The sequence below is a fragment of the Poeciliopsis prolifica genome, unplaced genomic scaffold (genome assembly GCF_027474105.1).
Source record: "Poeciliopsis prolifica strain line A6 unplaced genomic scaffold, Auburn_PproV2 SCAFFOLD049, whole genome shotgun sequence".
NCBI lineage: Eukaryota > Metazoa > Chordata > Actinopteri > Cyprinodontiformes > Poeciliidae > Poeciliopsis > Poeciliopsis prolifica.
This window is the reverse complement of record NW_026562424.1, coordinates 682,339-697,500: the sequence shown is the minus strand read 5'-3', so window position 1 is coordinate 697,500 and position 15,162 is coordinate 682,339. Positions and strand designations below refer to the sequence as shown.

Genomic DNA, 15,162 nt, shown 5'->3' with positions numbered 1-15,162 from the left:
ACGTCACCAGGTGACCTTTGACCCCATCCAATCACTGCATAAATGCTTAGAGCAGATAAATGTGTGGATGTGGCAAAACTTTCTCCAGCTGAACAAAAACAAAACTGAAGTCATTAATTTTGGACCTAAAGAGGAACGATCTAGAGCTATAGATCTAGAGCTATAGATCTAGAGCTATAGATCTAGAGCTATAGATCTAGAGCTGTAGATCTAGAGCTGTAGATCTAGAGCTATAGATCTAGAGATATAGATCTAAAGTCAATGCACAGCTTCAGTTATTACAACTAAAAACTAGTGATCAGCCCAAAACCTGGGAGTAGTGATGGACTCAGACCTGAACCTCCAGAGCCACATAAAGACAGTTACAAAGTCGGCCTTCTATCACCTGAAGAACATCTCAGCCAGATCTAGAGAAACTCATTCATGCGTTTATCTTTAGTCACATTGATTATTGTAACAGCGTCTTCACAGGCCTGTCCAACAAATCAATCCTCCAGCTGCAGCTGATCCAGAAGCTGCTGCTCGCGTTCTCACTAGAACCAGGAAGATAGAGACATAACAGCAGTTTTAAAGTCCCTCCACTGGCTCCCTGTAGCTCAAAGAATAGATTTTAAAATCCTGTTGTTAGTTTATAAATCACTGAACGGTTTAACACCACAATACATCAAAGATCTGCTGTTGTTGTATCAACCTTCCAGACTCTCAGGTTCTGGTTCTGGTTCTGATCTGCATCCAGAACCAGAACCAAGAGAGGAGAAACAGCTTTCAGCATCTATGCACCAAACATCTGGAACAAACTTCCAGAAAACTGTAAAACAGCGGAAACCCTGACTTCCTTTAAATATCAAGTAAAAACACACCTGTTTAGAATTGTTGAAATGTAATATGTATGGATTTGATTTTGTGGATATGTATGTAATCTTTTTTTTTTTTTCTGTTGTGGGCAACGGAGCCCGGCGAATACCCGTGGTTAAACGGACGGCGGAGTCCGGCGGTAACAGGCGCTTAAATTCCGTGTCAAAGGGAAGAGGGAAGAAAGGGAAAGAAAAAGAAACCTTGGTATTTTATTCTATGTTGCATGACTTTGTGTTTTGTGTTTATGATGTAAAGCACTTTGAAATGCCTTGTAGCTGAAATGTGCTATACAAATAAAATTTGATTGATTGATTTGATTTTAAAAAATCTTACTTGAATTTTCCAAACTTTAAGAACTTCACATTTTTTCAGTTCTACTATTTGTTCAGCAACTTTAACATTTTTTATCTTCTTTCCTGTTAATATAATTATTGCTTGAAATGTTTATCAAAATATTTTTATGTTAGTTTCTGAAAGCCATCCAGTGGTTTGGTTCTTACCGAGCTCGGACCGACCCAGAAGTTCTGCTGCTGCACAAACTTCACGTTTTCATAAACTCCCTTATTTCTCAGCACCTGGAGGGAATGGAGGGAGAAACAGTGAGAAGAGAACGGCGACGGAACAGATTACAGATTATAATCCGGCTCACAGAGTCGACGGTCTCGTGCTGCGTGAATCCGATCGGCGCGATGCCGTAGATGGACACGGACAGGACGGTGACCAGCAGGTGGACGAAGGTGATCCAGTAGCTGAAGAAAGGCCTGAAGAAGAAAACATGACGAGTCACGGCTGACCTTTGAACCCGGAGCAGAGGTCGAGCAGAGGTCGTGCCTGTGGTCGTCCATGTCTTGGATCTGTTTCTGGACGAAGCTGTCCAGGCGCTGGCGGTAGGTCCGGTTGGTGAGCCGGCCCACTATCCCCAGTCCGTACTTCCTCTTGTCCCGTGCGAACAGCTTCTGGACCGGCGCCGCGATCCTGCGCCCGCGCCGCCGCGGCCCGCTCGCCGCCTCCCGCTGCGGCAGCGCGCCGTCCTTCGCCTTCCGCCGTCCTCGCTCCAGCGGCCTGCGGAGACGCAGGAGGCAGTAGTCATGGAAACACTTCGCTTTACCTGTGGTTCAAAACTCCGCCCACAGCATCAGGTGAGTCCGCTCCAGCTTGGTCCGGTCCAGAGCACTTCCTGTCAGAGCGTTTCCTCTCTCGGGATCCGGCCGCTGCGGGTCGCTCTCTGACGGCGTCTCAAACACGTCGTCGGCGAAGCTGGACGTCTCTTCCTGGAAACTGTCCTGCAGGGGACAAAATGAAAAACATTTCTGATTTATTTCATAAGAAATCAGATTTCATTGATTTTTTCTTCACTTTCTTCCCTAAAAAATGAATTATAATTTTCAAAAAGTGGATTTTATCTCAATCCTCAGAAGACGGAGCTTCAGGGAAAAGCTACGGGAGTTTTTGTGAAATTACAAAAATAAAGTTATAATTTTAGCAGAATAAAGATGCAATTTTACCAGAAGAACGTCGTAAACATTGTTTCAAAGAAAAATACGTTTTTATTAGTTATCAGGGTCGATGCGATCAGTTCAGTCCGTCTGCATTTTCTTCTAAACAAACTCAGTTATTTGAAAAATCAGTTTTACATTCATTTTAGTGCTGACGTGTTAAAACATGAAATATTTATTTACCTGAAAAACGGAAATATTACAGAAAGCTCAACATTCATCACTTCATTGATTCATTTTTGTGTAAAGTTACAAATGTATTCTCCTAATATTTCAATTTTATTCTTGTAAAATGAATCATTCTGATCCTGACCACAGAACTCACTGACCTGAACTCAAAGTCCAGGTTAACAGAACGCTTCGCAAACAAGATGGCCGCCCTGAGCGATGACATCACTACAGAGATGGCCGCCCTGAGCGATGACATCACTACAGAGATGGCCGCCCTGAGCGATGACATCACTACAGAGATGGCTGCCCTGAGCGATGACATCACTACAGAGGCCCAGAGAGCGGATTGGTGGGATAAAATCCAGATTTTTCAAAGATAAATCTTCAAAAACCAAAAAAATGTATTAATTAATAATCAATTTATCTCAGAGTCTCCAAATGAAAATCCAACAACTGAGATAAAACAAAGTTTTTACATCAGCTTTGAAAATCAAATTTTATTATTATTATTATTATGATCCACATCTTTAAAGAATCGGATGTTTTCTCACTCTGCCGAAGAACGAAGCGTCCAGGAAGTCCGTCGTGTCATCGTCATAGAAACTGGGAGGCATGAAGCTCCGCCTCCGCTTCCTGGCGCCGCCGTCAGCCGCCTTCCGACCCTGAAATCCACAACAGAACCCAGTCAGGACGCCAGGACCGGACCGGGACCGGACCGGGTCAGAACCAGGACCGGACCGGGACCGGACCGGGTCAGAACCAGGACCGGACCGGGACTGGACCAGGTCAGAACCAGGACCGGACCAGGTCAGAACCAGGTCAGAACCAGGACCGGACCAGGTCAGAACCAGGACCGGACCAGGTCAGAACCGGGACCGGACCGGGACCGGACCGGGTCAGAACCAGGACCGGACCGGGACTGGACCAGGTCAGAACCAGGACCGGACCAGGTCAGAACCAGGTCAGAACCAGGACCGGACCAGGTCAGAACCAGGACCGGACCAGGTCAGAACCGGGACCGGACCAGGTCAGAACCAGGACCGGACCGGGACCGGACCGGGACTGGACCAGGTCAGAACCAGGACCGGACCAGGTCAGAACCGGGACCGGACCAGGACTAGACCAGGTCAGAACCAGGACCGGACCAGGTCAGAACCGGGACTGGACCAGGTCAGAACCGGGACCGGACCAGGTCAGAACCGGGACTGGACCAGGTCAGAACCGGGACCGGACCGGGTCAGAACCAGGACCGGACCGGGACCGGACCGGGTCAGAACCAGGACCGGACCGGGACCGGACCGGGTCAGAACCAGGTCAGAACCAGGACCGGACCAGGTCAGAACCAGGACCGGACCAGGACTGGACCAGGTCAGAACCGGGACCGGACCAGGTCAGAACCAGGACCGGACCAGGTCAGAACCGGGACCGGACCAGGTCAGAACCAGGACCGGACCGGGACCGGACCGGGACTGGACCAGGTCAGAACCAGGACCGGACCAGGTCAGAACCGGGACCGGACCAGGACTAGACCAGGTCAGAACCGGGACTGGACCAGGTCAGAACCGGGACCGGACCAGGTCAGAACCGGGACTGGACCAGGTCAGAACCGGGACCGGACCGGGTCAGAACCAGGACCGGACCAGGTCAGAACCGGGACCGGACCAGGACTAGACCAGGTCAGAACCGGGACCGGACCAGGTCAGAACCGGGACCGGACCAGGTCAGAACCAGGACCGGACCAGGACTAGACCAGGTCAGAACCGGGACCGGACCAGGTCTAGACCAGGTCAGAACCAGGACCGGACCAGGTCAGAACCAGGTCAGAACCGGGACCGGACCAGGTCAGAACCAGGACCGGACCAGGTCAGAACCAGGACCGGACCAGGACCGGACCGGGACCGGACCGGGACTAGACCAGGTCAGAACCAGGACCGGTACTGGACCAGGTCAGAACCAGGACCGGACCAGGTCAGAACCGGGACCGGACCAGGTCAGAACCAGGACCGGACCAGGTCAGAACCAGGACCGGACCAGGACTAGACCAGGTCAGAACCAGGACCGGACCAGGACCGGACCGGGACTAGACCAGGTCAGAACCAGGACCGGACCAGGTCAGAACCAGGTCAGAACCAGGACCGGACCAGGTCAGAACCAGGTCAGAACCAGGACCGGACCAGGTCAGAACCGGGACCGGACCAGGTCAGAACCAGGACCGGACCAGGTCAGAACCAGGACCGGACCAGGACTAGACCAGGTCAGAACCAGGACCGGACCAGGACCGGACCGGGACTAGACCAGGTCAGAACCAGGACCGGACCAGGTCAGAACCAGGTCAGAACCAGGACCGGACCAGGTCAGAACCAGGTCAGAACCAGGACCGGACCAGGTCAGAACCAGGTCAGAACCAGGACCGGACCAGGTCAGAACCGGGACCGGACCAGGACTAGACCAGGTCAGAACCAGGACCGGACCAGGACCGGACCGGGACTAGACCAGGTCAGAACCAGGACCGGACCAGGTCAGAACCGGGACTGGACCAGGTCAGAATCGGGACCGGACCAGGTCAGAACCAGGACCGGACCAGGACCAGGTCAGAACCAGGACCGGACCAGGTCAGAACCAGGACCGGACCAGGTCAGAACCGGGACCGGACCAGGTCAGAACCGGGACTGGACCAGGTCAGAACCGGGACCGGACCGGGTCAGAACCAGGACCGGACCAGGTCAGAACCAGGTCAGAACCAGGACCGGACCAGGTCAGAACCAGGACCGGACCGGGACTAGACCAGGTCAGAACCAGGACCGGACCAGGTCAGAACCGGGACCGGACCAGGACTAGACCAGGTCAGAACCAGGACCGGACCAGGTCAGAACCGGGACCGGACCAGGTCAGAACCGGGACCGGACCAGGTCAGAACCAGGACCGGACCAGGTCAGAACCGGGACCGGACCGGGTCAGAACCAGGACCGGACCAGGTCAGAACCAGGTCAGAACCAGGACCGGACCGGGACCGGACCAGGTCAGAACCAGGACCGGACCAGGTCAGAACCAGGTCAGAACCAGGACCGGACCAGGTCAGAACCAGGTCAGAACCAGGACCGGACCAGGTCAGAACCGGGACCGGACCAGGTCAGAACCAGGACCGGACCAGGTCAGAACCAGGACCGGACCAGGACCGGACCGGGACCGGACCGGGACTAGACCAGGTCAGAACCAGGACCGGACCAGGACCGGACCGGGACTAGACCAGGTCAGAACCAGGACCGGACCAGGTCAGAACCGGGACTGGACCAGGTCAGAACCGGGACCGGACCGGGACCGGACCGGGTCAGAACCAGGACCGGACCGGGACCGGACCGGGTCAGAACCAGGACCGGACCGGGACCGGACCGGGTCAGAACCAGGACCGGACCGGGACGGGACCGGACCGGGTCAGAACCAGGACCGGACCAGGTCATAACCGGGACTGGACCAGGTCAGAACCGGGACCGGACCAGGACTAGACCAGGTCAGAACCAGGACCGGACCAGGTCAGAACCGGGACCGGACCAGGTCAGAACCGGGACCGGACCAGGTCTAGACCAGGTCAGAACCAGGACCGGACCGGGTCAGAACCAGGACCGGACCAGGTCAGAACCAGGTCAGAACCAGGACCGGACCAGGACCGGACCGGGTCAGAACCAGGACCGGACCAGGTCAGAACCGGGACCGGACCAGGTCTAGACCAGGTCAGAACCAGGACCGGAGCAGGAACAGGATCTGAGTCGGACGGCAGCAGAGTTTAAAAAACAAACAGTTTGTGTTTGAAAAAACTTTCATGTATTATCATCTAATTTGATGGAAAAATTAGATTTAAATATTTTTTTCATCAACATTAGATAGTTGTTGGAACAAATGTTGAAAAATAAGGTTAAAATAAAAACTGTTCCATGAACGGTGCTACCGTCAGAAAACACGGTGGTGGCAGTATTATGGCTCGGGTTTGTTTCCAGCATCTGGACGAGGAAGGACTAAAGTTTTAATAAACTTCAAACTCTAAAACTGCAGCTGTATTTATTAATATTATTAAATATTAACATTTTCAAAAGGATCCATGTTGGCCTAAATATGTTGCAATTTTCCTATTACCTAAAATTGCTGTTTGTGATTCGTCATAATTACTTCAAAAAAGTTCATCTTTTGATATATTTCCCACGCATGGCGGTCGCCATGTCTTCACCAACGGGTTGATGACGTCATCAGGTCCGTTCTGCGCTTTAACTTTCACATCTTCATCATATTGACTCTGACTGATTATCGGCTGTGATGAGAATAAAAATGGAGGCGAATCTGGATAGGAGCGGATTAGAGGAGATTAGGTAATCTGGACCTGGACACTTTGAGCCATTTAGCTCAACAGGTGATCATTACCTTAACGAGCGTTACCTTAACGATCGTTACCTTAACGATCGTTACCTTAACGATCGTTACCTTAATGAGCGTTACCTTAACGAGCTAACAATAAACGCTGCGCTGAGAGCTGGACCCTCTATGTTGGCGGGTACTGAAGTCACCGACCCGACCGGACCCACGGAGGTTTGGGTCGGCGATACTGATTTTGATTGGCAGTAGGAATCAAACCCACAACCTTCAGATTGTTTATGGTTTCTCTGAACATGAAGCTGTGAAAATACAAAAAACCTGCAAGCACAGATCTGAAAAGTGTGGTGTGTTTCTGTAAGGCGGCCTCTTTACTCTGACACCCCAAAAAGAAAACAAACGACTTCAGACTTTACCAGATTTCATTAGATTAGATTAAAATGTAAAGCAGTTTTTTAGTGAAAAACATTTCATTAGAAACATTAAAACCACGGAATATTTTTCACTCTGTAAATGTAAACCTTCATCAGCGCCGCGGCGGCCATGATGCTCATGGCGGCCACAGACTCCCGCTTGCGTCGCCGTGGCAACCTGTTGAGGGCGGAGCTGGAGAAGGAGCAGAAGGAGGCGGAGCCTGGGGTGAGCGGCGTCTGAGGGGCGCCAGGTCCGTCCGGCTCATCCCCCATCCGGAACGCCCGACCGCGAGCGCGGGGGTCCACGACCTACACACACACGAAAAAAACACACACACGAAAAAACACACACACAAAAAAACACACACACATAAAAACACACACACACAAAAAACACACACACACACGAAAAACACACACACAAAACACACACAAAAAAAACACACACACACATAAAAACACACACACACACACACACGAAAAACACACACACACACAAAACACACACACACACACACACACACGAAAAACACACACACACACAAAAACACACACACACAAAAAACACACATTGATTATTTTGGGAATCTAAAAGTTGTAAAGTTTGAATATTTAAAATTCATTTTTGTTTAATTTTGCTTTTATGTGAGATAAAACTCATCAGATACGGTCTAGTCCAAGTATCAGGTCTGTAAAACCATTAGCTCATTAGTGGAAACATTTCTGCTAACAAACATCATGTTTTAAAATCAAACTATTTGTTTTTCTTCAGTCCTGAACCAGTGAACCCCGTACAGGGTGTCCAACATGCGGCGCGGGAGCCGTTTAGGGCCCTACATTATCATTAGAGAATGCACTCATTTTGTTTGCCGGATTAGACACCTAAAAAAAACACAAATTAAACATTTCTTAAAATGGAAAACATGAAGAGGAACAAAGAATTTGTGTTTCTCAGTTTAGCTTTTAATTACATTTCATAGAAACTAAAACCTAAAAGACTAAAATCGCTAAAACAATGTCAATTATCACGTTAATTGACATTGTTTGTCAATTTGTTAATTGACAAATTCAATCCTTTTTGCACTTTAGTGAAAAGTAAAGAAAGGAAAGTTTTGTCATTTGAACTTGAAATTTCTTTAGTCTAACGTTTTTACACAGAACTGAAAATGTGATGAGAAATGAAGAAACGAAGGGAAAGAAAAGGGAAAGTTTCTCCACGTTCTTCCCTGGGTACTGAGCAGCTAGCAGCTAGCCTACCCGCTGCATCCCGTAGCAGTGGGGGCAGGGTGGAGGGTCGGGTCGGGGTCGGGGTCAGGGTGGGGCTCGGTGCTGGACTGGGACAGGCTGTCCATGCTGAGCAGCGTCACCTGGGCCTTCAGGCCCCCGAACAGATGGCTGCAGTGCTGCAGGCTCCGCCTCCTCCAGCGCTGGCCGCCGTCGCCGTCCTTACTCACGCCGAACCAATCAGCCGTCCCCCTGCAGGACAGGCGCCGTCAGAACCGCGACAAACACGTCTGTTAGCACCACAAGAACTCAGGGTCAGAGGGCAGATTTACATTTTTAAATGTAAAATATCCATGAACTGTTTAACCTGCACTTAATAAAATGTTTTATATGTCAAACATGACTTAAAAAACCAGCTGTATGCTAGCTGCTGCTGGCTAGTCTGAAGGAGCTGAGTGGGGGAGGAGCTGAGGCTCAAAGGCGGAGCTAGGTCCACTCAGGCGTTTTAGATACCAGATACTGATACCAGAAAGTATGAAAAACTCCAGAGAAACACGTCATGTAGTCTGGGTCCGGTTCAGAAGGTCTGGTTCAGAAGGTCTGGTTCAGAAGGTCCGGTTCAGAGGTTCCGGTTCAAAGGTTCTGGTTCAGAAGGTCCAGTTCAGAGGTTCCGGTTCAGAGGTTCCAGTTCAGAGGTTCCGGTTCAGAGGTTCCAGTTCAGAGGTTCCGGTTCAGAGGTTCCGGTTCAGAGGTTCCGGTTCAAAGGTTCCGGTTCAAAGGTTCTGGTTCAGAAGGTCCGGTTCAGAGGTTCCAGTTCAGAGGTTCCGGTTCAGAGGTTCCAGTTCAGAGGTTCCGGTTCAGAAGGTCCGGTCCAGAAGGTCCAGTTCAGAAGGTCCGGTTCAGAAGGTCCGGTTCAGAGGTTCCGGTTCAAAGGTTCTGGTTCAGAAGGTCCGGTTCAGAGGTTCCGGTTCAGAGGTTCCAGTTCAGAAGGTCCAGTTCAGAGGTTCTTTAGAGAACCGAGCCGAACCCAGAGCTGAAGATGGATGAATGTGGGAGGAAACCAGTTACTCTGACTGGAAACCAGTTCTGCAGAAGAAGTCAAACTGGTAACTTTTGTTCTCCTTCACATCTTTCTGTTGGTTGATTCCATAAAATCCAAATAAATATTTTCAGTTTTATGTTTTTAATATGAGGAAAAAACTTGTGAATGGTGTGAAAACAAAACTATAGTTAGATCATTTCACCACTTCATCACTTCATCATTTCACCACTTCATCACTTCATCATTTCATCACTTCATCATTTCACCACTTCATCACTTCATCATTTCATCACTTCATCATTTCATCACTTCATCATTTAATCATTTCACCACTTCATCATTTCATCATTTCACCACTTCATCATTTAATCATTTCATCACTTCATCATTTAATCATTTCACCACTTCATCACTTCATCATTTCACCACTTCATCACTTCATCATTTCATCACTTCATCATTTCATCACTTCATCACTTCATCATTTCATCACTTCATCATTTAATCATTTCACCACTTCATCATTTCATCATTTCACCACTTCATCATTTAATCATTTCATCACTTCATCATTTAATCATTTCACCACTTCATCACTTCATCATTTCACCACTTCATCATTTCACCACTTCATCATTTCATCACTTCATCAATTCATCATTTCATCACTTCATCATTTAATCATTTCACCACTTCATCACTTCATCATTTCATCACTTCATCATTTCATCATTTCACCACTTCATCATTTCATCACTTCATCATTTCACCACTTCATCATTTCACCACTTCATCATTTCATCACTTCATCATTTCATCACTTCATCATTTAATCATTTCACCACTTCATCATTTCATCATTTCACCACTTCATCATTTAATCATTTCATCACTTCATCATTTAATCATTTCACCACTTCATCACTTCATCATTTCATCACTTCATCATTTCATCACTTCATCACTTCATCATTTCATCACTTCATCATTTAATCATTTCACCACTTCATCATTTCATCATTTCACCACTTCATCATTTAATCATTTCATCACTTCATCATTTAATCATTTCACCACTTCATCACTTCATCATTTCACCACTTCATCACTTCATCATTTCACCACTTCATCATTTCACCACTTCATCATTTCATCACTTCATCAATTCATCATTTCATCACTTCATCATTTAATCATTTCACCACTTCATCATTTCACCACTTCATCACTTCATCATTTCATCACTTCATCATTTCATCATTTCACCACTTCATCATTTCATCACTTCATCATTTCACCACTTCATCATTTCACCACTTCATCATTTCATCACTTCATCACTTCATCATTTCATCACTTCATCATTTCATCATTTCACCACTTCATCATTTCATCACTTCATCATTTCACCACTTCATCATTTCACCACTTCATCATTTCATCACTTCATCATTTCATCATTTCACCACTTCATCATTTCATCACTTCATCATTTCATCACTTCATCATTTCATCATTTCACCACTTCATCATTTCATCACTTCATCACTTCATCATTTCATCATTTCATCACTTCATCATTTCACCACTTCATCACTTCATCATTTCATCACTTCATCATTTCATCATTTCACCACTTCATCATTTCATCACTTCATCATTTCACCACTTCATCATTTCACCACTTCATCATTTCATCACTTCATCATTTCATCATTTCACCACTTCATCATTTCATCACTTCATCATTTCATCACTTCATCATTTCATCATTTCACCACTTCATCATTTCATCACTTCATCATTTCATCATTTCACCACTTCATCATTTCATCACTTCATCATTTAATCATTTCACCACTTCATCACTTCATCATTTCATCACTTCATCATTTCACCACTTCATCACTTCATCATTTCATCACTTCATCATTTCACCACTTCATCACTTCATCATTTCATCACTTCATCATTTCATCATTTCACCACTTCATCACTTCATCATTTCATCACTTCATCATTTCATCATTTCATCACTTCATCATTTCATCACTTCATCATTTCATCACTTCATCATTTAATCATTTAATCATTTCACCACTTCATCACTTCATCATTTCATCACTTCATCATTTCATCACTTCATCATTTAATCATTTCACCACTTCATCACTTCATCATTTCATCACTTCATCATTTCACCACTTCATCACTTCATCATTTCATCATTTCACCACTTCATCACTTCATCATTTCATCACTTCATCATTTAATCATTTCATCACTTCATCACTTCATCATTTCATCACTTCATCATTTCACCACTTCATCACTTCATCATTTCATCATTTCACCACTTCATCACTTCATCATTTCATCACTTCATCATTTAATCATTTCATCACTTCATCACTTCATCATTTCATCACTTCATCATTTCATCACTTCATCATTTAATCATTTCACCACTTCATCACTTCATCATTTCATCACTTCATCATTTCATCACTTCATCATTTAATCATTTCACCACTTCATCATTTCATCATTTCACCACTTCATCACTTCATCATTTCATCATTTCACCACTTCATCATTTCATCACTTCACCACTTCATCATTTCATCACTTCATCATTTCATCACTTCATCACTTCATCATTTCATCACTTCATCATTTCATCTGTGGCTGTGGATTATTTCAGTAACAGAATCAGATGTTTTTAGTCTTTCTCCTTAGAGAAAAGCAGAACCGTGAAGAAGAGGAGCTGAACGTCATGAATGAGGCTGCCCGTTAAACTCGTCATGCTGCTTTTCTCCTCCAGCTAGCATAGCAACTAGCATAGCGACTAGCATAGCAACTAGCATAGCGACTAGCATAGCAACTAGCATAGCGACTAGCATAGCAACTAGCATAGCAACTAGCATAGCGACTAGCATAGCAACTAGCATAGCGACTAGCATAGCAACTAGCATAGCGACTAGCATAGCAACTAGCATAGCGACTAGCATAGCAACTAGCATAGCGACTAGCATAGCAACTAGCATAGCGACTAGCATAGCAACTAGCATAGCGACTAGCATAGCAACTAGCATAGCGACTAGCATAGCAACTAGCATAGCGACTAGCATAGCAACTAGCATAGCGACTAGCATAGCAACTAGCAGAAACAAAATAGAAAAGTTTGTGAGCAGAAAACGGCTGAAGGAATATTCCAGCTGCAGAAAAGCGTTTTTGAATCAGGAGGTATGAATTCATTCATTCATTCACTCTGAATGAATATTTGTGTTTCTGATAAACTGATGATAACTGGGAGAAAAACATTCTGAAGTTTCTCACATATTTTCTGCATCTTGTTTGGGTTTGCAGATGGAAACAGAGAAGTTTGGAAACGCTGCTGTAGATCAGAGTAAATAAATAATTCAGCCGACAGGCTGAGCTTCATCAGCAGGAGGAAGAGGAGGAGGAAGAAGAGGAGGAGTGTTTAGAGAGCAGAACATAAACACTCATCCGTCATCATGGACAACAGCAGCTCTGAACATGACGGGGAGGAGTGGTGCTGCGGGCTCCTCCTCCAGACGGGAATGTTTCTGGAGAACTTTGGAAAAAGCAGAAGGAGCGGCAGGAAGAGTTGAGGTTCTGCTTCAGGAACGTTTGCTCTCTTTGATTTGATGCTCAGTTGGATCCGAGTCGGGAAAAATCCAAAAAGTAAGATCAAATAAGATAAAGTCTCACAGTGACGGAAATAAAATCATCCGATCTCAGAGTTGAAATGAACGAAAGAACAATGGTCATATCGCTATGGCGACGCATGTCTTCCTGTTTTCTCCACCTGAGCAGCGCACCCCCTCCATATCAGCCTCAAGCCGACCCAAACCAGTTCCTGCCGGTACCTGATGATCTGTTTGGGGATAGACGAGCGGCGCCGGGCCAGAATTTTAGGAACGCAGGAGCGCCGGCGGCCGGTCGACGCCCTCCTGGCGCGGCGCTGACCCTTTGGAGGGACGGTGTTCAGGCGGTCGAAGCGAACCCGCTTCTCACTTCACTCAGCAGGAAGAGGAAGGACAGCAGACAGGAAGAGGAAGGACAGCAGACAGGAAGAGGAAGGACAGCAGACAGGAAGAGGAAGGACAGCAGACAGGAAGAGGAAGTGTTAAATCAGGCAAGAAGCAGGAAGAGAGAACAAACTGATAACTGAGATTCAACAGAGAGGAGAAAAACTAAATCAGCCTCTAATAATTTAGGGAAATATTAATTGTTAATTGGAGCAAAAATGAAACCAGAATTAAACCAAAACATTTTGCAAATTTAAAAATGTAAATGTACCAGAACTCTTCTCGTTCAGTTTTAACATCACCTGGAAAAATCTCTATTCATCACCTTTTCCTATCAATTATTAATCTATAATCAATAATCAGCAGATCGGCTCCACTCTGTATTGATTCTCAAACCTTCACTAAGGGAACCATGTTACTCACTTTTAGACAATAAAAAAATATTATTTAAAACATGAATCACGTTTTTTATTTGCATTTTTATTGTATTTCTAATAAAAAGTCTGCAGTCTGATGAAATGTAAATATAATCAGTTTCCTTTATTCTTAACTCTGTTTTATTAATAATTTAAGTTTTTACTGTTGCTGTGTGATTGATTCTGTTTTTAAATTGTATTTTTCTCCCACCTTGGTGCCAGGAGAATAAAGTAATTATTATTATCCTGATAAAAATGAAAAATTGGCAGAATGTGATATTTCACCGATTAATCATCAGAAAATAATCCATAGATTAATTAATGACAAAATAATAATCAGTTCAGCCTTGAAGGAGCAGGAGGAAGAGGAGGAGATCTGAGATGTGTGTGTGAGTGTGTGTGTGTGAGTGTGTGTGAGTGTGTGAGTGAGTGTGTGTGTGTGTGTGAGTGAGTGTGTGTGTGTGTGTGTGAGTGTGTGTGTGTGTGTGTGTGTGTGTGTGTGTGTGTGTGTGTGTGTGTGTGTGTGTGTGTGTGAGTGTGTGTGTGTGTGTGTGTGTGTGAGTGTGTGTGTGTGTGTGTGTGTGTGTGTGTCTGACCTCTTGATGGACTGCATGACGGCCATTTTCTCCACTGGAGGTTTTAGGTAGATGTTGAACGTTTCCATGGCAGCAGAGTGTGTGTGTGGATTTTCTCCGGGCATGCTCACACTCCGTACTCGCTTCACAGGCTGTAACACACACACACACACACACACACACAGCATAAGAGAATGGATCAGCTGGATTCCAGGTAAAGTTCCTTGTTTGCGTTTCTACCTGGAATTCGTTTTTGTCTTGCGTCTCGTTGCTGCGTCTGACTGCAGCAGCATGCGGCTCAACCTGTGGCGCACTGGCCTGCGGCGGCTCGTCCGGCGTCAGCCGGATGGTCGGGACGTCCAGCTTCAGCCACGGCGGTTTCTTCCTCTGGAAACTGTTGGTTCTGTTTCCCGTCTCATCCAGGTTTTCCGCCTCCATCTTGGACGGCCAGCTGGAAAACCAGCAGAAAATAGAAAATTATAAAAAGTTTAAAATGTAACTTCAGTTTAAATCTTTTGTAGCAAAATTTTCTTGTTTGTGCCGCTATCGCTTTAAG

General features: G+C 46.1%; 1 protein-coding gene across 2 annotated transcripts in view; it reads right to left on the bottom strand.

Moving 5' to 3' along the window:
- Positions 1-15,162, bottom strand: part of rhbdf1b (rhomboid 5 homolog 1b (Drosophila)) — a 30,983-nt gene that overhangs the window by 14,808 nt on the left and 1,013 nt on the right. Inside the window, exons 2-11 of one of the 2 annotated variants that reach the window (XM_055057844.1) lie at positions 14,847-15,057; positions 14,628-14,758; positions 13,454-13,600; positions 8,662-8,770; positions 7,403-7,603; positions 3,074-3,184; positions 1,987-2,138; positions 1,687-1,917; positions 1,505-1,616; positions 1,356-1,430 (exon numbers count right to left, since the gene is read on the bottom strand). In XM_055057844.1, the coding sequence (XP_054913819.1) occupies positions 1,356-1,430; positions 1,505-1,616; positions 1,687-1,917; positions 1,987-2,138; positions 3,074-3,184; positions 7,403-7,603; positions 8,662-8,770; positions 13,454-13,600; positions 14,628-14,758; positions 14,847-15,044 (1,467 nt within the window). In that variant the 5' untranslated portion in view covers positions 15,045-15,057. The other variant, XM_055057845.1, reaches the window with a different exon arrangement.